Raw genomic sequence first — 22,485 nt, forward strand, 5'->3', positions numbered from 1 at the left:
ACTAGGTATTTACCCAAAGGACATAAAAATACTAATTTGAAGGGATACATGTACCCTGATATTTATAACAGCATTATCAACAATAGCCAAATTATGGAAAGAGCCCAAATGTCCATTGACTGATGAATGGATAAAGAAGATGTGGTATATATACATAATGGAATATTATTCAGCCATAAAAGAATGAAATCTTGCCATTTGCAAGGATGGGGATAGAGCTAGGCAGTATTATGCTAAGTAAAATAAGTCAGTCAGAGAAAGACAAATACCATATGATTTCACTCATAGGTGGAATTTAAGAAACAAAACAAACAATCATAGGGGAAAAAAAAGAGGAAAACCAAGAAACAGAGTCTTAACTATAGAGAACACATTGATGGTTACCAGAGGGGAGGTGGGTCGGGGAATGGGTTCAGTAGGTGATGGGTATTAAGGAGGGCACTTGTGATGAGCACTAGGTGTTGTATGGAAGTGTTGAATCACTAAATTTTACATCTGAATCTAATATTACACTGTGTATTAAGTAACTGGAATTTAAATAAAAACTAAAAAAAAAAAGCAAAAAGCATGCAAGATTAAAAAAAAACACAGATATACATAAAGGAGGGAGGAGATACAGAATGGGTTAAAATGTGAGTAAAGCTTTGCTTCTTGATTTGGGTGCTGTGTACATGGATGTGTTCACTTTCTGAAAATTCATAAGCTCTGCATTTAAATTTGAGCATCTTTCTGTTGTGTTATGCTTCACTTAGAATTTTACCAAAACAAAGTAAAACAAAAACTGCTTAGTGGAAAATTCAGCTTTAAATGCATACATAGAGAAGAATAGCTAAAAACCAATGAGCTAAGCAGCCATCTCAAGAAATTAGAAAAAGATCAACAAATTAAACCCAAGGAAAGTAGATGGAAGGAGATCATAAAAAATAAAGATAAGAGCAGAAAGGAAATAAACAGAAAACATACATAGAGGATCAAGAAAACCAGAAGTTGGTTCTTTGAAAAGATTAATAAAGTAAAAAATCCCCGGTGAGGGATAGGTAGAAGGATAAAGAATCTGAAATGAAAAAGAAGCACCATCTAGCTGCTGACACTTTTTTTTTGTCCTCTCTCCTGGGTGGAGCTGTCCCTAAGTCTCCCTGGGGGCATTCAAGCTCGAAGCAGGGATCCCAACAGATCCTTGGAGGCCAGATAGAGGATTGGCCATGACACCACAAAGTCCAGTACCTTCTGTGCCACATATTTTTACCCCTAATCCTGGATTACGGGGGTGGGTCTCTGCATTTCAGTCCAAGAAGTGGGAAGGCTTTTGACGGGTCAGATGGTGGAGCACTGAGTTCCCTAGGGTTGAGATAGGACATGTAAACCAAGAATGACAGACGATCCTATTGAAGAGCTCCAGATGGTAGAAAGTACAGCTCCTGGCATAAAGGGAGAGGGTCAGACGGAGACCTTACCCCATATCCTATCCTGATTACTAATGCCTTAAGCCAGCTCTTGACCTGCTGGTGTGTGCTCTAGAGGTCTTTCAGGGAAGCATGTACTTTTCTTAGGTATTAGCCAACTTTTTCCAGATTGGTGGTGCTGTGAGGTGCAAGGATGCGTTGGGGCAGATGTGTAAATGTATGAAGGACAGTGTTGAGAGTGTGTTGGTGGAGGAGGGAAGCAATCTCAGCATGACTTTTTTTTTTAATTTTTTTATTGTTATGTTAGTCACCATACATAACATCATTAGTTTTAGATGTAGTGTTCCATGATTGTTTGTGCATAACACCCAGTGCTCCATGCAGAACGTGCCCTCTTTAATACCCATCACCAGGCTAACCCATCCTCCCACCGCCCTCCCTTCTAGAACCCTCAGTTTGTTTTTCAGAGTCCATCGTCTCTCATGGTTCGTCTCCCCCTCCGATTCCCCCCCTTCATTCTTCCCCTCCTGCTATCTTCTTCCTCTTTTTTTTTTCTTAATATATATTGCATTATTTGTTTCAGAGGCACAGATCTGAGATTCAAGTCTTGCACAATTCACAGCGCTTACCAGAGCACATACCCTCCCCAGTGTCTATCACCCAGTCACCCCATCCCTTCCACCCTGCCCCCCACTCCAGCAACCCTCGGTTTGTTTCCTGAGATTAAGAATTCCTCATACCAGTGAGGTCATATGATACATGCCTTTCTCTGTTTGACTTATTTCGCTCATCAGCATGACTTTTAAAATGAACTGTTTAGGGGGCGCCTGGGTGGCTCAGTCATTAAGTGGCTGCCTTGGGCTCGGGTCGTGATCCCAGAGTCCTGGGATCGAGTCCCACATCGGGCTCCCTGCTCAGCGGGAGGCCTGCTTCTCCCTCTCCCACTCCCCCTGCTTGTGTTCCTGCTCTCACTGTCTCTGTCAAATAAATAAATAAAATCTTAAAAAAAAAAAAGAACTGTTTAGGATCAGTAAGAGCATTTTGAATATTGACTTATAAAACTGGATCAAGGTGAGAACCTCAAATGAATGTCAGGGGCCTATTTCAGAAGACCTAACTGTTGAATAGTTTTCGTGACACTAAGGCATGAGATGTACTGCGGTGTAATTTCTGATACATGGTCACCAGATATTCCCGTGACCATACTTAACAGGGCTGATATGTTACCAGCTCCCGGGACACAGCTCACAGAAATCCACCAAAATAGCTCTCCCGGAGTCATGTAACACAGACAGTCACGCTTTAATCTTGTGAATGGGCTGCCTGACAAGGTAAAATCCTCAGAGGTGGGCTAGTCTGGCAAGAAGTGAAGAATCCACCCTAGTAGGAAAAGCTGCTTTGTCCCTGGATTCCCCTTTGCCTCACAGGGTGCCTCTCTTCTCCCCCTACCCAATTTTCCCTTAGATTCTAGGAGACATTAAACTTTCTCACAGTTTGATGCTCAGTCAGGACTAACGTGGTCAGCTGCAGATGGGACCACAGTTTTCTGTGGAGAGAATCTTGCAGGCTAGGAATATTCAGACCTGCAGTTCCGGCCCAGGAGAGCCCACCCACCAGTCTGGCTCCCTGCCACACAGGACGTGGTAGCTTGAAGCTCATATAGAGATGCCAGGCCATCTGGCATGCTGCATATTGAATCGGCTGCTGCTTTTCCCAGGTGCAGTTGATTCCAAAGTCTAGGATACAACTGAATCCTGGGTCCCTCTAAGAGACCTCTGACATCAAGAAAGAAGCCTTACGGCAGGCAAATTCCTTTCCTGAAAAGGGGACAATGCACTCCACTGATGTGGGATTTCATAAAAAAAAAATATTTTCAGGTTTAGAATTTACTGTCTCTTGGGAAAAACTCATTTCTGATTTGGAGGCATTGATCTTCACTAGATGGCAGAGTTGGGGAGGCCATCCAGGAAGAGAGTCTACAGACAGCAAGAGGTATGATGGGGCAGGTTAGTGTCAGGGCTGTTAGAGAAAAAAGTGATGAATGAGGCACACATGCCATCCCATAAAACCCAGAACTATTAACCTGGTTAATGGTGCATGCCTTTGATGGGCTAGCAGGGCCTCCCTTTCCACATGTCTGGCATGCACAGGCCAATCTGTGGAACTGGAAATTTCAGGGTCTTTTTCTGGGTAGGCTCAGAGGGCAGTCTATACCAGATAATCACGAATTGTCCTAAAGGAAAGTGTTTGGAGGTGGGAGAGGTGACAGAAGATCATCGAACACACCAAGTTCAGGCTCTTGCTTGTGTCCGAGATGGTCAAGCAAGAGGAGCAGGCGTCATTTAATTTGACATAAATATCCCAATAGTAACTATTCCCTTACTTCTACACTTCCTCGAGGTGTCAGGAATCACAGGCTTTATGAAATTCTTACTATCTTGCATCTGGCTTAACTTCTTGCCCGCAGCCAGCTTGGAGCTTCCTATAAGCTTTGCATCATCCTTCCGCGTTTCATGCAGAATCTCAGGACACCCTGATCCTTTAGGCGAGTTCCGTATTCCTTGGCTCCTTTCCAGCCTTAGCAGGTGGCGGGGGCGCAGGAACAATCTTCTCCTGTGCCTCTTCGCTCCGCCGCCGACAGAGGGCGCTGGACGGGCTGTGCGTCGGGACCCCACAGCCCCGCCAGGTTGAGCAGGTGATGGAGCCAAGTTAGGACCCTCGCGAGCCCTCAGGGGAGCCGGATCTTCTTTGAAGAGTCCATCTCTTATAAGAATTTGCTTTGTGCAGTTGCCTCGTGTGGTTACTTCGTCTGTGTCAAGTATCCAGAGCTTCTATTTAACCGGTTCTGGTGTTTTAATATTCATTGTTTTGTATGGAGTTTGCCTGAAATTTATTTTGTCCAATCTGGGAACTACCTGTGATTAGGCTAGTAGAAGGAGTGAGGTCTCGTGGCAGATGATTTTGGCTATGCTTTTCCATGTTCCCACACCCTTTTTGCCTTTTCCCTTCTGTTACTGGTTTTTTTTTTTTTTTTTTTTTGACATGATCTAATCCTCCCCTTCTGAAAGATATTTCATATTATTTCTATTCTTTATTCTTTCATCTGTTCCTTTGTTAAAGGGCCAGACAGGCCTTAAAATTTTAGCATTCACTAGAAATTCATGTTCTCTGTTATGGAAATAAAAGAAGCCTCTTTTTTTCAGGGGTAACTATTAATGGAGAGAGGTGGGGGGGCAAAGATCAGAGGTTTTAAGTATAAGGAATAGAAGTCCCATGAAAGGCTTGAATATATAGTTTCAAATTTCTAGATTTTGTATAAAAATAGCAGTGCTTCATGTATGTCGTCCTCTGGTAGATGGTGTGGTATTTTAACTATATTTTCTCCAAGGCTATGGAGGGCATAATGACATAGTTCCTCCCTTAGAAGACACGTTCTCTGGTTTGGATTTTAAAGAGAGATTGGCACTCATTATGGTGAAGCTGAAAGAAACACAATTAGCTCTTTTCTCCTTTCAGCTTTTTGTCTGTCCTCTTCTCTCAGGTAACAGCTAGCAGTAGAAATGTGGGTCTAAATATGGACCGGGACCTGCCAACTCTGGTTTTGCTTGGAAAACGGGAAACAGGGCTAAGGTTAGCAGCTGCTTCCAGGGACAAGGCATTGCTTGCATTTTCTAGACCTTGTGGGTGCTTTTGGGTTTTTCAGTATTCGTGGGTATCATATCAACTCTAGGATTTTGAGAAAGTGGGAAACATGAGAGACTGAGGTCTGGATTAATGAGAATTTGTGAGGAGTTAGTGCTTTTTTATAGTATAAGAACTCCGAACTCTTTCTTGGCTCTACAAAGCCCATATGGATAGCATCGCTGGCATCATTTGCAAATGGCCCTGGAGTTGACTTGGGGAAAAACTGTCTTGGTTGATGACAGCAACTCCTGGGGTAACCTCTGAACTGGCCCCAGGTATGTGCAAAGGACCAGTGAAAAAGTGTCTAGGAAGGCACACATGGTGTTCAGGCAGGTTCCCCTGACCTCTGTGGGTTTCTGTCCTTACAAGAACACTACAGCTGTGCATGACATAGACTTGGCTGAAAGACTCAGTGGGTCAAAAGGAAGAAATGTAAGTTGGGAAAGAAGTAGAAAAAGGAAAATTCTCCCTTTCCACTACTCTTCTAGCAGCAGCTTCCAGGACCTGAATCAAAGAAGGAAGAGTTGCTAATCACTAAATTGGTTGGTCAAATTCCCAGTGTGGACTGGCCCGTGTTTACTGAAGAGCAGAGTAACGCTGCTTTAAAAGGTGGTACCTCTCTGCCACCTCCTTATTCCAAGAAGTTGGACAGATCAGAAGACTGCATTCTGTCGTTGTAGCACTCATTTGCCATACATATCTGTCCAGGGACTACTTGCTTCCCTCCCTTACCCATATTTCTCTGTCTCTTCCTCTAGATGGCTCAGGGGCCATCTGTGGGAAAGATAAGACATAATGGTTATTGTCCTTGAGCATAAGTCTCTTGCTTTCTACACAGGAGTTCTGAGCACTAGCTTAATTAGTTCATTAATTAATTGAATAAATATTTATTAGGCCCCTCTTAGGGAGATGCTACTAGAAATAAAAAAATCTTTAAAAATGTTATCTTGTGTTGAAAATATGGATGATTTTTACTTTGATCTTTTCTTCAGATTTTGTCAGGAACAGGTAAACTTTAAAAAAATGTATATACAAATGGGATTCATACACACCTAACAAATACAATGAAATAGAGAAGACTCTGGATTTATGTGTGAGGAGGCAACTGACATCGTGGATAGTGTCTGTCTTCTAATTTGAACTTTCCCTATAGCTTTTTATGGTGGAGCCTACTGAGCTCCTCACTCAGAATCATCTGGATGGGAGGAAGGCCATATATTAGCCACTCCACTTCCTTCTTCTGGTCAAGGATTTGCTAGTGCAGTGACATCTGGGTTCCCATTTTGATGGGAACCATATAATTTTCCTGCCAATCATTCTGGGAGGTATGCCCCCAGCACTGACTCCAACTTCAAAGTTCTATCTAGTGTATTACCTGATAAGCCACCCTTCATGGGACTGGAATCCTGCACTAAAACTCCACCTTACTGGTGGAAGCCCTTCTGGCCTACTTTGATCTTACCAGGATGTCATGGTTGGCTCTGAGGTCAGACTGCCAAGGTTCAAGTCCTGGTCCTGCTCTGTGAATAGTGGACCAGTTGCATTACCTTCCTGCACCTCAGATTCCTTATCAACAAAAAGGGAAAAATATTATCTGCCTCCCAGGACTTTCATGAAGGTTAAGTGGGACAATACGTCTTCGGTGCTCAGCATGGTGCCTGGCACACCGGGAGAGCTCAGAGATGTTTAGTTGCACTATTACTATTATGACTCCTCTATTCAGGACATCAGTCTTATGCCAAATGGCAGCCCAGGGGTCAGATTTATAAGCCATGCACAGATCCCCAGGGACACGCACAGGCCACCCCCTGTGGGATGGCTGTAGCCACCTCATGCCCATCTGCTCTATCTAATTGGACATCACGGTAATCAGCTGGCCATGCCCTTCGGACAGGGCTTCACCTACCTGGCTGCAGGTCCAGACACAGCGTCTTAGTTAGGTCAAGTTCCCTTGTCTGCCCCACATACTCTCCTGCCAAATGTGGCCTCTCTCTGCCTTCACCTGCAGAGGCCTTTAGGAGAGAGCTATTGTGTCCCCATCTCATGGAGATTAAAATGGGCAGAATACTCCCTCCCTACCTTGTTGAAGCACTGTCTAGGGGCAGAGATATGGAGAGCCTCATCAGCCCTGCTTGTTTCTAGTTCCCTGTGTCTGTGGTCTTGAGTAAAAGAGATTAATTTTGCGTACAGAGTGGCTTTGAGAGGGACGGAGAGAATCTTTTTTTGGGGAGTGCTAATTTCACTCTACCACATCGGTACAGGTGAAAATCACCCCTGAGTCCTTCCAGTTTCTTCTTATTTCCCCTCTTGCTAGGAAAGGGGTGCTGGAAGGTAGTCCGCACATGCATTTTGTCCCCAAGTCCTGTCCCTATCCTGCCCCGTCACACTTCTAGCCACCTGGTTCCTAGCAGGTCAAGGGCTTCCAGGAAAGGCTGGGCTCTTCACTTTCTCTGCATCTGTTCCTTCTGACCACGAACCCCACTCCATCAAATGCCCAACATCCCCATGACTCTTCCCTAAGGCTGACAAGCACAAACAGGTGAGTCTGTGTACGCTCCAGGTCTACCACACACAATACCACATCTCTCAAAGACTGTTTCTTCTCAGATGCAGTGGTGATGCTGTCCTCCTCATGGTGCTGTCATCAACATAACAGGATGTAAGAAAGTGGACACAAGGGAAATCAATGAGAGTTCTCACGTTATGGCTCCTTCCACTCAGTTGGTACACATGTTCGAGCCCATCTCAGTCCTATTCCCCATGCTTGCACCTTAGAGTCTCTCACTGCCTCCTTGCCGGAGGAGCGCTCGGACATTTTGATCTTCTCTGTCATCAATGAAGACATACCAGAGGACCAGCACCAGTCCAGTGTGCCCAGGGCTGAGAGGCTTCCTGGGACTGGGAACTTTCAGAGCCAAAACCAGGATCCCTCTGAGCAAAGCGGGATGAACTGCTCACCCTACTCTTCAGCCTGCAGACTTTCTCATCAGCTTGTTGAATTTTCTTTTTACAAACACCACAGCCCCCATATGGCAACTCTCCACAGATGCATTCCAGACTATGTCTTCCATGACTCCTCCATTGGCACTCACCAGGTCATGTGGACAGGCCTCCTCTGAGAGTTTCTTCTTCCTTATTTCCATGGCCCCGCTCTTTTGGTTTCTCTGATGCTACAGTTACGATTACTACCCAACAAAGGAACCAAAACCTTAACAGCTTAAAACAGCACTGCATTATGATCTCTCAAAGTTCCGTGAGGTGACTGGGTTCAGCTGGACAGCTCTCCCTTGGGGTATCACATGCTGTTACCATGGATAACAGCTGGGCTGCACCTGTTATCCCCTGGGTGGGGATGCCTGGAGCAGCTGGGCTGGCCAACGATCTTTCCATGCAACCTTACACATGGCCACCTTGGGCTTCTCCTAGCACAGCTGTCTCACAGCTCCAAGAGTGAGTGTTCTAAAGGGTAGGAAGTGGAAGCTACCAGTCTGTTAAAATCTGGGCCTGGAAGTTGGCACAGCATCACTTTAGCATGGAAACTCGCACAGGAGAGGAGACTTGAATGCCTCCTCTCGAGAGGACTGTCAAGGAATTTGTGGCCATACTTCATCCTGCACACTGGATGATTTCTCTTCCTCCTCCTCCATTTCCTCCCCTTCTTTGTCAGGACTCTGTCCTCGACTCTCACCTATCCCTGCCGGCCCACCCCCACCCCATGCCTTCCTGCCTTTGCAGGTGCTGTCCCTTGCCTGCAATGCTTTCTCTACCACTTGGCCCCCCAACGCCAGCCCTTCCTTCCCACTGGCCCCGTCTGCCAACAAGCTCCTCTTATGCATGGGTGATGATCAACTCTGTACTGCAAAGCTGGGCTGGGTGCTCCTTCTCTTCACTGATACAGGACACAGTAAAAAGTATGTGCTTAGAGTAAAGCACATTGTTACCGGAATGCAAGAGCCTTGGCAGCCAGGGACCAAGCCTCTACCTCTAGATCTGAGGTCCTGAAGATGAGTACGGTTCCCAGGAGGCCTCTAGCACTCTAGGGTTATGAGAGGCAGGTGAATCTGTATGTTCTTTTATTGACACAGTGACTCAAGTTTACGCCAGAATAGTCTGTCTGTGATAATAGGGCCTGATCATCTATTTGTATTGATTAAGAGCTTTTGTCTCATTGGGAGCATCTGACAACTGAGGGCAAGTCTGCTGTGTGTGTCTCCTCACTTGTATGTCTCTGTATGACTTGTTTTCCCACATGGACCTCTGCCCTCCCACTGCCACATTCCCCTTGTTTCATTGGCCCTGTTCAGCCAGACCCACTGCACACTTAGATTGGCCTCTCTAGCCCAAACGTTATTACTGTGTGAATATTTCCAACCATTTGACTCTGGTCTGCTAAAGAGTGAGTGATTGTATATTTGGTGATGTGGGTTCCTTCCTCTACCATTCCAGGAGCTTCCTCTCCAGCAAGATTACTTCTTTTAGGCTTTTAAAGCAAAATGTGAAGGAAATAAGGAAGGGAAGGAGAGCACCGTGAGTGTGAGCTACAATCAGGAGTGGGTTAGTGGAGAAGTTTAGGTGGGAGGAAAACCGGAGGGATTAAGTGGTGAAAGAGGAAGATGAATTTTAGGAGTGTCGTGTGAACTGTACATTCTTTTCTCAAACTTTAAGACATATAAGAACATAGGCAATATTGAAATTACTTTATGATTGTTGCAGAGTGCAACTTTGACCATGACTTCCCTTTGGGATACTATATTTTTTTTTTTTTTTTTTTTTTTAGATTTTTTATTTATTTATCTGAGAGAGAGAATGGGAGACAGAGAGCATGAGAGGGGGGAGGGTCAGAGGGAGAAGCAGACTCCCCGCCGAGCAGGGAGCCCGATGCGGGACTCGATCCGGGGACTCCAGGATCATGACCTGAGCTGAAGGCAGTCGCTCAACCAACTGAGCCACCCAGGCGCCCCTGGGATACTATATTAAACTGGGTGAACAACGGCGTTGTCATGGTGCCCCAGGAATTAGATAATAAAAACAAGATGACATAATGATATGCATGCCCACTGTCTTGCAAATATTTATATGGAGCCATACTTGTTCCTCACAAAAAACCTGTGAGGCCGTGTGAGGGCCGGGTTTATGCTGAGTCTCCCCAAGTAGACTTGAGACTTCTTGAGGGCTTGGAGCCTGTGACTCAAATATTTACTGCACTACAAATGGAGACGTCTCCTTGGAAATAACAAATCAGTGATTGAAAATGGCAGCCCCCGGTACAGTTCTTTGCCATACTGCTGCTAACAACAGAGCAGTCCTGGTGAAAGTACGTCCACATTCAAATAAAAGGCTGCAACAATGTGTCACCTGAACCATCTGGATTGTCGACCCGACAAGATCCCTGTGTCTAATCATGGATCTGGGTGGCCCCCCAGCTCCAGCAGGGCTCGTCCTTGCTCTCGTTGCATTGCCGGAGAGGAGAAAGCATGGGCCAGAAATGGTAATGAGGGGAAGCCAGCTAGTTCTCCTGGAGCCCTGCTTTTCCTTCAGTGTCCTTCGGTCTTCAACGCTAGCTGCAAAGCATTTCCCACAGAAAACTCTCCAAATAAAGCCATTCCGTTCACAGTCATCACCATGACACCCACTTGGCCATTCCCTGAGGAGAAATGCCGAGTGGAATGGACGCTGCTGATTTGACCCCTCTCAGAGTGGCACTGCAGTCCCTAATTCAAAGCCTTCTACTTACATAGCAGACGTGGCTGTACCAGACACATCTGGCCCTCGTGGGGTGAATCAGTTCATCTTCATGGGGCTGCCTTATCGGCACTCTACATTAACTTCATTTGATAGATGAAGAGACAGAATGGGCCACACCGGGGTGAGTGTTGAGCCCACATACCTCTTGCTTGGAAGCCCCCTGCCTAAGTGTGGACTGAGAGGCAAATCCTGACCCCCTCCCACCTGTGTAAATTTTACCTCACCATACTCAATGGGTGTCGTTAAAAACTTACAGCAGGACTAGGTGCTTAGATTTGCTGTTAAGTATAATCAGGGGCCACCGTGTGTTTTTTAACTTTGGGATGATGGATGGAAATGGATTGGAAATGTGCTGATGTTTGAGGGACATTCTTCTGACAAATGCTGGGTGACAGAATCAGCGCAAGCAGTAATCGGGGCGTGACTCTGGAAGTGAGGGCAGAAATGGGAAAAGGCTGAATGTGAGGGGCCGGCGTGGACGTGGGGCAGGACCAGTGACCTGAGCAGGGGCAGGAAACCAAGGCAAGGCAGAGCGGTCAGAAAGGACTGCGGATTTCTGGTTTATACCCAGACAGCTGTGAGAAGGCCACGCTCATGACTGTGACAACATGACACAACTCAAGGAGGTCCCTTTGGGAGAAACTCTTTAGCCGTAATCAGTGGTGGCTGAAGGCACACTACTCTATTCGTCCTGCTAGCGATGGGGAGCTACAGTGGACAGGGAGCTATTTGGAACAGATCAAGAGAAAGATGCCTTTCCTGTAGAATCATTGCTTCTGGGTAACGCAAGCCCCAATTTTGAAGGAGTTCCGATAGCAGCACATAATCAGCAAGGGCTGTGGTGACTCCTGAGGCTTGAGTCTGGTCCCCTCTTAGCCTGACTGCATATATTAAAAAACAGTAATGGGGTTACAATAACGATACAACAGTGTAAGATTTGATCAGGATGAGGAAGGCTAAAACTTCACTAGTTCTTTCTTTTGTCAGGGTTAAAATTTGCATCTTTTTGCAGTTCTCAGATTATAGCAATTATTACTATAGTCAAACAGCCAAGGGCCCACTAGGGAAAATTTACGCCAGAGAAAAGGAAACAATTCAGGTTTTACTTCTTTTGCGTTTTATTATGCATGTAACTCCTGGGAGAGTGCAGGAAATATTTGTTTTGAAGTTTCCTAATTTGGTAATACTTCCAAATCTGATTTAGTCAGACCTTTAAAAAAATCATATAAATCAATAGCAATTACCTAATTCTAAATTGAATCATAACCCCAAAGAAATGTACTGTTAGAACATTACAGACTCCAGGTAATCAGTGATATACTTCTACTCTCATGAAAGGAAAAAATAAAAACAGAAAATAAAAATAAAATAAAAACCTCATTTATTATTTTAATTTAATCCTCAGATAGAAGGAATGGCCTTCTGTTGTATTTCAGCATTTAAAATCTGGCCAATGTGCAACATTTGTAAAATAATTTTTAATTTTAAGAAGGTATAATTTACCAATTAGATTAATGTGTTTATTACTGTTTAGAGACTGCAAGAGTCTTATTTTTGTTAATATCAAAAACTTCTGTAACCTTCTGGATATGGCCTGGCTTCTGCATTTTTATTATAGCAAGAGGACCTTTGATGCTTTATTACATTAATGAAAGATAGCCATATTAGAACATTTTGTACATTCAACCCCTTCCTATTTGTTCATTTGGCACTTTTTCAATCATACATTTTTGAAAATATCAATTATCTCATTTTAAAAATATAAATTCATACAGCATATTATATACAGTTTTAATGCATTCAGACTCCTAAAGCTATAATCCATTATAGCATTCTAATTTATTTGATTTATACGTGTGCCCTGAGTTAATATTCTAATCATTTCCAAACTCAATTAAGTTTTTCTTGATAAATTTTTAGTTTTTGACGAATTATATTACATTTGTACAGAATAATACATTCTTTGTATCTTGAACACTAGTTTGATGTATTTGCATCCACCAGCTCAATTTCACTTTCACCCATTTGTCCAGAGCACTGAGATACTGCCAGTCCAACAGGTATACTGCCAAGTGACATATTCTCAAGTTTGCACCAGGACATTTGTAAAATGTCATTTTTCTAAAGTGTTCAATTTTTAGTTTTTTGACTATGACTGGGCAAGCCACTGGTTATCCTAGGACATGGCTACTTAACCAAGTTTGAATATACTTTCACTCAATTATGACAATATTTTACATAATTTACAGAGCTGGTTTTATATTATAATATCTTTCTAATGGTACTTAAAGTGTTTCTTCATACTTCTGATGAAGACAATTATATTAAGTGGTTTGTTATTTGAATGTACAAAAAATGTTCTATATGTCACAGAAATCTCGAAGAGAACTGCCTCGAAAGGAACAGCACTATTGCCAGATTAATTTATACACAAACCCCTCTTTTTCACATTAGCTCATAAAATTTCACATTATTCTTAATACTTATTTCCTTGCCTCTAAAAAGACAAATCCTTGTAGGATGTGCTCATTCCTGCACCATTTTGAGCTGATACTACATTTTGACCCTACGTGGTTTTTTTCTCAATTAGTTAGAACTCCAAAGAAGAAAATAGGTGGACAGTAAAGAAAGCCTCTCCACCCAACTTCCAATGTAGATTAGGGCATACTGTCAGCTATTATGTCTAATATTCATTACTAATGCAAGTTTTTACTTTTTCTGTTCTTACTGCCATTTGGGAAGTCATATTAGGTACCATGAGCTGGAAAGCATCTTTATCCCCAAATCAAGCCCATCTATGTCCTTTATGATAAATAATGCTATTTGTGGGATGGGGAAGATACTGGCATGACTTGGGCAAAGGAGGGCATGCTGGGGAGGATGGAGAAGCAGGGTTGAGGAGTGAGGGGGGTCTTGTTTGGTCTTGGCAGCAGGGCAGAGAAGTTTCAGTTCATGTAGTCAGAAAGCAGAGCCATGAGGCTTTTGGGCAGATGGTATCAGAGTTGAGTTCAAGGCATTTTGTCTGGTATCAAGGATTAGGAGGAGAAAAGCTAGAGTCAGGGAGATAAATATGAAGGAAAAGGAAATCTCTTGTTGGGAACTTCATTGTGACTAAACCAAAGTCAAGGGCCCAACCACATCTCATAAAATCATGTCCCCTCTACATCTGATAGTATCAAATCTCCTGACTGTCTACACACTCTACATGTGGCTAATTAATGCAAAAGAAAGGGGCACTTGTGTCATTTCTAGGAGAGATACCATAAGCTTCTAATGGGCAGACACTAGACCTTTCACTTTCAAATCTCTGATCCTTGAAATATAGTAGGTCTTATAAAATGCTTACTGAGTGGATGAATAGAAATGAGAGTGAAGAAAAATGGGAGCAAAACATGAGCATATAGAGAGCATATAGTTTTTCTTGAATGAGTCAAATGATAATAGACAACTTTAGGTTCCTGGCCACATATGCTTTTCTCTGAGAACTGGATGGTTGGAACAAGGGAGTATTTCATCATTGCCTTTCAGAAGTGCTACACTGAATCCCTGCTCTGAACAAGAAGGTGCAGAAAGGGATTTGTGCATTTAGCACTCTCCAGTACCCAAGTGGGAAGGGAAGGACTTGTAGATAAGGGTAAATTCTGCATTCCTTCAGCTGGTAAACACGAGGCCCACATGGCTATTTCTTTGTGCAATGGGAAATGTACCAGTATGGGGACCTATGAAAAGAATCCTTCTTTAACTGTAAAAATGATTTTTTTTTTCAAAGACAGATAAAAATTTTAGAAAATAGCTCAGTAAAATACACGATGACAAGTTTATACACCCAGAAATATCAGTAGATCAGGCATCAAAGAAATAGGTTGGTGGTAGTAATGTATTATCTGCATCCTGGGGAACTGTGGCCAGAGTCAAAGATCAGGGAAAAGCGTGGAATATCCCCAACATGATGGGGCCATGAGCAGGGAGCCTTGAAGAACTGGCTCAAGCAAAGCCAAAACTGGATGATTGGATACAGCAGGGGCAACTATTGCAAAGTTAGAGAGCACCTGGAGGAGCCACAGAGTTAGAAAGTTAAGGGATCTAAGTCAAAAGGTCCTGAATCCAGAGGCCTATGAATGACCATGAGCCAAACTTCTCTTTGAAACGAAAAGAAATGGCCCCCTGAGCTGGTTTGGATGGCTGTTGCCCAACTGCTCTAGAGCTCACCTCTTACTGTTTTTAAGCATTTCATAAATCTATGGCTTTCTAACATGGCACATTTCTAAGGGAATGCAATGCAACAGAACAAAGAACAAAGCAGTTGAACTCTGTTTTATCCCGAGCAACAGGAATGGGAAAAGTACTCACGTTCCACAAAGTAAGAGCTAGCATCAATCTTCCAGATGATCTGGCCCCGATGAGAACCATTGACTCCACGGTTCTTATAGTCCAAAAAGTTTTCTGACAAGACCTCATCTATATTCCCGGGAAAGAAAGAAAGCAGAATAGAAAAATATATCAGCTAACAGCATATTTAGGAAAAAAAAAAAAAGGATATTAATGCTACCTCCAACTCAACAGAAGAAAAAGCACCTGGAATCAGAATCAGAGAGGTAGAAGTATCCTCAGGTACCCCCTGAACCAACCCCTTCGTAATGCAAGAATCTCCTCCCCACTCTGCAATACTCCCAAGATCATCTAGCTAGTTCATGAACACTTCCAAGGAAAGAAAATAATTGCTCCTGTGGCTGTCCATTTCACTTTTGAATAGCCCTTACATGTGTGAAATCTGAGTGTGAAAATCTTCTTCCTAAAACTTTCAGTAGCTGGTCTCTATTGGGGTCTGTGAATGAGCCATAAAGAAAACATCCAATCACATTTTCTATTTGGGCCCCAGTCATCATAGGCCCCAACCTATAGCATCTCTTCTCCAGCCTGAATACCTATCATCCTGTAATACCCGGCACTCATTCATGAATATATCCATCCATCCTTCATGCACTCATACATTCATTTGTTCGTTCAACAGATATTTGTTGAGATTGAACCATCTGTTATGCTGAGGAAAATGCAAGAGCCATGGATGGGCAAAACCAAGATGGTCCTTTTTGAACGAAAGCTTACAAACAATTGAGGATACAGACTTTAAACACCAAGTAAAGAAATAAAGGTATTATTACAAGTTGTGATGGCGGATAGGAAGGAAAAGAACAGGGTGCTCTGACAGGGAGTTTCAAGGAGGGAGGCCAACAGGGGTTCAGGGAAGCATTGAGGGATAAAGAAGCCACAAGGGTAGAGATGAGGGTGGGTGTGTGGAGGGCAGAAAGAGAGGCCCTGACGTGGTGTCCAGGGCCCAAGTTGAGGGACAGCATGGTGGCACTGAGAGGAGCTTGTGGGGGACTATGTACTTTTCCTTTCCTACTCTTTCTCTGCTCATCACATTGCAACTGTCAATATCCTTCCTACAGCTGGTGTCCAGAGAGGAACACAGCATTCCTGGATAGGACATATCTCTGAAGACCCAGCTGACTTCCTCCTCTCTGGGTCTAGACCTCATGTTTTCAGTGCAGACTAAGACAGGGATATGAATTTTATTTGATCATCTCTGGGGCCCTGGCAGTTCCCACTTCACCAGAAAGTAACCACTTGAGCTAGATGGATCTGAGGCTGTGGGAAAACCATGTTTAAGAATCCAAATCCACCACAGTGATGGGAGGAATTAAGAGAACTCAGGGGCTCCTGAAGGCAGGCCCCAAGCCCCAGCTCTGCAGAGAGGAGCTCGGTCATGGTTATCCTTTTTGCAACTAAGATACCCTGAGGTTCACGTCCTGCATCTGACAGGATTGGGAGAACAGGCTAGAATGAGATGCAAAGAGGGCAGGTCTTATAGCTAAAGGACCCAGCTCTCAAGGCCCTTTGTGCCATGCACCAATGGTATCACCTGCAAAGTAGGGGACGGAGTCCTAATAACTGGGGCCTCCTAGTGGAGGATTAAATAAGGTAACTGGTCAACGTGCTTGTGACCTGCCATGTTGATTGCACATTTTTGGCTGTCTCTTCTTTGGCAAAGATGACTGGGCAAAGCACAACAGTCTGCTTCATTAATGGCAAGAACTCTTTGCATCCCTTGGAAAATCACTTGGTTGCAAAATTTGCCAGTCTTAATATTCACAGTGTGTGCTCACAGCCTTGGTTGGGTTACTAAGATGATGACATAATATGTCTTTTACAGTAATTGCCTCATTTCTGCAAAAAGGACATAATATTTTCCTAGCTCCCTAGGTCTTCAGTACAGATACAACGAGTCTCACATCCAGATAGAGATTCGCTTTGTTATGGCAATTCTCTAAGGAGAGGTATTTACTTGAATCTATCCACTCTGATCACCAGAATATTCATTTTAACAGTTACAATCAGGTATCCATGTAAATAATACCTAGAAAGGGGATGTTCATTCATGCATTAGGCAATTGTGTAGTATTTCCTCCACTTTATGCACTGTGTTAAACCATGGGGACACGCTGGTAAACATGGTCTATGTTCTCAGAAAGTTTCTAATAAATTTGGGGATTTATTCAAGAAAATAGACAATTTCATTAGATTACAGTAAGTATATAAGAATGGGTTAAATATCAAGGAAGCTCAGGGGCACAGATGAGAAATGGATGGGGTGAATAGGTGGGAAGAATCTGAAAAGACTAAATGAGGATGGTAAAATAACACACATTTTAAAGACAACAAGATACATGCTGCTGTACACGTTGAAATGCAACACATTTTAAGAGACTGTCAGTTGGTCCTAATAAATAGCCCATTCTCTTACACTAATAATACTTCATAATAAATACCACACAAGAAAATAGAATAGTCTATATTCTTGCCTGGACCATCTGTGCTGAGAGGTCAGCTCCTTCCCCAAAGGCATTTATTGCCAATTGTTAGAAAAGTTACTGGTCTTTGCTTGGCAATCCAAGTGTATTGTGGGGGTCAGATGCAGAAAAACAGAATCAGTCCAGATAGTTCATGCAAAAGGGGATTTAATGCAGGGAATTAGGTTTTGGAGAAATGGACTCTAGGCTGGGCCTCTGGGAACAGCCCCAGAATAAGAGAGTAACTCCAAGGCCCTGCTTCTGCCTCACTCAGAAAGGACTTGTGGGAACTGCTGTGTTCAAGAACCTCATAGAGCAGCTGTAGCCAGTGAGCAGAGAGTGCCCAGCCCGTGGCAGAATGAGTACCTGCCACCACCACATTGCTCATGAAGCGAGTGAGCGGACAGCAGGGCATCATGGTAGAAAGCTGAATTTCTCGAAGCCATGCTTGAGGCAGCCACAGGCTAACCAGTAGGAGGAACCGCAGGGTTCACTTCCTCCTTCCTCATCTTGTACAACTGCACCCGACGAAGGGACCAGTGTGCATCTGGAAGATGGTTGCACAGGAGTCTGAAACATGTAAGTTTTTGGGACCAGATTCTGCACTAGAAGAAGGCACTGGAGAAGAGACGGGGTCTGAAATGGACGGTGGGGGCCCAGCCAGACCCTTTGCCACCCTGAGGATTGGCAGTCCCTGGGTCCTATGTCCCAAAGTTCTTTTTTTCATATTCTTTGTCATGGTGGAAGTCCTTTTATGGGAGCAATGTTTGTGTAATTACAGGGATATTTACAGCCCCTTGAGGCAGGAAGGCTAGGCTACCTTAGCAGGTATGTGGTCTTGGGCATCTTATTCAATCCCTCTGTGTCTTTACCTCCTCACTACAACATGGGTACACTATTAATACCAACCTCAAAAGTCTGTTGTGAAGTCTGAGTGAATGAAGATAGGTAGTGGTCTTAGAACAGACATCACTAGTAAGTAGATATTTCTGTTTACAGTCTGGGCTAACAACAGGGCTCTCTATGGCAAAGCTCTATGATTAACAGGCAAAACCATTAATAATAACCTGGAACATTAGCTTAGGCCAGTACCATTTAAAGTTTTGTCATTACTCATTTTGTACAGAACACATAGAGATGTATTAAGTTCCTCAAAAAAACATTATATTTGCTGAATGATATTTCTTCTAGCGTGTAAAATCCCACTCCCTGTTCCACAGTCTACAACAGAGAAAAGATCTTTACAGGTTGTTAAAAATTTGTTTCAGAAAGTTCTAGTGAAGTTTACAGAAACAGCACACCTGAAAAACATGAAATGTACTTCTCTTGTCTTCAAAATGAAAACTGAAGCTATGCTTTCTATACCCTAATCTGTAATAGAAAAGTGTACAACAAAAAGACCATTGCTGTTGAGAACAGCATGGACCACTGAGCACAGAATCAGTTAAAAAGGAGAATTGATCCACTACATACATCTCCTAAGCCCAACAAAGAAAATGCAACCTGGCTTCCACTTCTCAGAGGAACTCACGTCTTCTGATAATCAAATGGGGGCAAAAACACCCTTGACTGAGAACATCTGGTCTATGATTAAAAGCACTCATCAGGCGCCTGGGTGGCTCAGTCGTTAAGCGTCTGCCTTCGGCACAGGTCATGGTCCCAGGGTCCTGGGATTGAGTCCCACATCGGGACTTCCCTGCTTGATGGGAAGCCTGCTTCTCTCTCTCCCGCTCCCCCTGCTTGTGTTCCTGTTCTTGCTATCTCTGTCTTTGTCAAATAAACAAATAAAATCTTAAAAAAAAAAAAAGCACTCATCATAAGAACAATATAATTTTTAAACTGATAGATCTATCTAATGGAAAGAAGAAAAAACAAAAGAAACAAAAAGAAAATGCAGTAAAGAATATGAAGAAATGGTAAAAATAAATCTTAATGTAACAGTAAATACAATAATAGAAATGTGCTATTCTGGCCAATTAGAAGCCAGAGACTCCTAGATCAGAATATAAAAGCACACACAAATGGCTACATTTAAAAAAAGAGTTTGAAAATAAAGAAAAGTAAAAGATTAAGCAAATGCGAAGCAGAAGGAAACTGAGAGACTAATCTTAAATAGTAAAAAAAAAAAGAACAGAATTCAAGGCAAAGAGTAGCACAAGGAACACAGACAGATCTGTAATAATAAACTAAGAAATTGTAGAAGAAAAAGATCATGAACATTTATGTTCTTGGTAATTCACATCAACATATACAAAGCATAAAATCTAGAGAAGTGAAGGTAGAGATAGATAAGTTAAGATTAAAATTTAAAGATTTTTACTAGCAATTTTTGACACACTCCATTCAAAAATCAGAAGAGACAAAAAAATCAGAATATACCTGATTAAACTTTCTACATATTAAATACACAGGAGAGACAGAAATTCCTTGGTTTGCAAGGTGCCCTATGAACTGAAACTTGTATCAGAATTGTGTCCTTGCTCTGCAAGGTTCTTGGAAACTGTTACCATTGTTATCTCAGCTGCTATGGAACTGGGCAGAGTGAGGACACAGCCTCAGGAAGCAGTTTGGGAATTAAGGTCATTTGCTATCACACACCCAGAGAAGACAGCTCCCTGACAAGGTAGATCAAGACATGAATTATCGATCAACAGGCAGTAAATGTGCAGTGTCTCATCAATTCTACTCAATGATTCTAGAAGAAAGTTCTGTTTTCCCCTCTATTTTGGAGATCAGGAACCTGGAGCTCTTTCGATGGTATCTGGCTGGGGTCCTACACCTGGCCAGTGGTAGGGCATGATTCTAAACAAGGTCATGCTGTCACTGAAACCACATGATCTTTCCCCATTCTGTGTCACTAGGAGAGAGAATCCTTCATTACACGGTATCGAGGTCATGAACCACTCCATAAAGGAGGGCAGCCAAATGGGATTTCCCCGATAATAGTAACAATGGTGAAGCTACTGTCCCTGCCCCCTCACTGGGTTCCTAAGTGGGGTCGGTGAGCAGGCTACACATCCCCCTCCACATGCAGGTGTCTCACTCTCTCCCCAGTCGTGTTTGCCTGGGAAGCTCGAAGGTCGGAGCTGACAGCATCACAAACCTGGCCTCACGTGGGCATTTCGTTTGTCCGTGGATGCAGAGTGGTCCCTACCTGACACTGCACCAGGATGTGCTGAGCTGACCCTATGGACAGCACAGGGTCTGCCACCAGACCAGGCAGCTCTGTGGCCGTGGGAGCCACGCACTGGCATTACTTCCGCGGCGAGATGACAGATTAAATTAAACCATCACCTCTAAAATTTTAGGCCTACATCAGTGATTTGATCTTTGGCAAGGCGCTGCAAATCTGACAGATACTTTACTAAGGACCTACAAATTATGAGCTCTTAAAGACTCACAGATAATTTTGGATTTGGAAATTATTTCTGAAATGCTATGTTGCCGAAAGTGTTGGCGTTTTGAATTAAATAACTTCACAGTTATATATATGCAGCTACTATGAGAACAAACTGTCAAGTTAGGATTCTAAGATGATGAGCTGTTTACTTTTGTCTTAGTCAAAATGTCATGTTAACACCAGATCTGATTCATTTCCAGAGTTTCACGACACTTGATGCTGCTGACCACTCCTTCCTTCCTCCACCGCCTTCTCTTGACTTCTGTGACGTGGTCTCCTAGTTTGGTCCTAAGTCTCCATCCCTCCTCCACCTCCTTTGTGAGTGCATCCTCTGCCCGTCTCTCCGACAGAGGCCTTCTGGTGCTCTTTTCTACACAAGCCACAGTGACCTCATCAACCCTCGGGGTGCCAATTACCCCAAACCTCCACCCCCAGCCCGGATCTAGGGCTGAGCTCCAGATCCACCCATTTTTTGCCTTCACTTTGGATGAATGTCCTTGGGTGTCACACCTTCCCCCCAACACGTGCTCCTCCTCCAAATGTTCCCTGACCTGGGAATGAATGGCATTAGTACTCCCCACTGCAGGAAGATAGAGCTTTATTTTATTTTATTTTTTTTAAAGATTTTATTTATTTATTTGACAGAGACAGAGATAGCGAGAGCAGGAACACAAGCAGCGGGAGTGGGAGAGGGAGAGCAGGCTTCCCGCCGAGGAGGGAACCTGATGTGGGACTCGATCCCAGGACCCTGGGATCATGACCTGAGCCGAAGGCAGACGCTTAACGACTGAGCCACCCAGGCGCCCAGGAAGATAGAGCTTTAAAGGGTTGGCTCAAAACCAGATCTGTGGCCAAAAATCTAATTGCCCAAGGTGCTAAACAAGTAACATTCATCATGAAAGTAGGAATGGGTGGGAGGGAGACTGTGGCAAAACTGAAGGGTACAGACAGGCTACCCGAAGCAGCCAATGCTTAACTTTAGTGAACTAAAGCCAAGCAGAATTATAGGCTCAGTCTGCCAAATTGAGGGCTTTTGTGAAAGAAGCTAGAAATTTCGATTTCAATGTGAAATCTCTACATTTTTCAATGTTGATAACTAATCAAATTTAAAATAATATAGACTAAAAATATGCTTAGGGGGGCTGTTATTTTACAAGCTCTGTTTTAGATTGATGGTATCCAAACAATTTTATTCAAGAACTATTTTTTAAGCAAATGAAATTTATCTAAGTCCAATTTAGCTAGTAACCACTATTTGTGTACAAATTTAAAAAATCACATTTCTCCATCTTTATAATAAAGTGTGTATTGTAAATACACCAGCCAAGCTGATTTCAAAACCTTTACGAGAGCTAAAAATGTTTCCCTGATAGTCAGATAAGATCCCCTTTATTTTGTCAGA

The 22,485-nt window shown here is 43.3% G+C and overlaps 1 protein-coding gene across 1 annotated transcript in view; it reads right to left on the reverse strand.

Annotated features, from left to right (window-relative positions):
* The window catches only part of HECW1 (HECT, C2 and WW domain containing E3 ubiquitin protein ligase 1), a 445,759-nt gene that overhangs the window by 209,524 nt on the left and 213,750 nt on the right, over positions 1-22,485 (reverse strand). The window contains exon 4 of the mRNA XM_021703699.1: positions 15,183-15,290. Within this exon, the coding sequence (XP_021559374.1) occupies positions 15,183-15,290 (108 nt within the window). The remainder of the gene's footprint in view (positions 1-15,182; positions 15,291-22,485) is intronic.

Source organism: Neomonachus schauinslandi, chromosome 12 (genome assembly GCF_002201575.2).
Source record: "Neomonachus schauinslandi chromosome 12, ASM220157v2, whole genome shotgun sequence".
In the NCBI taxonomy this organism is placed as follows: domain Eukaryota; kingdom Metazoa; phylum Chordata; class Mammalia; order Carnivora; family Phocidae; genus Neomonachus; species Neomonachus schauinslandi.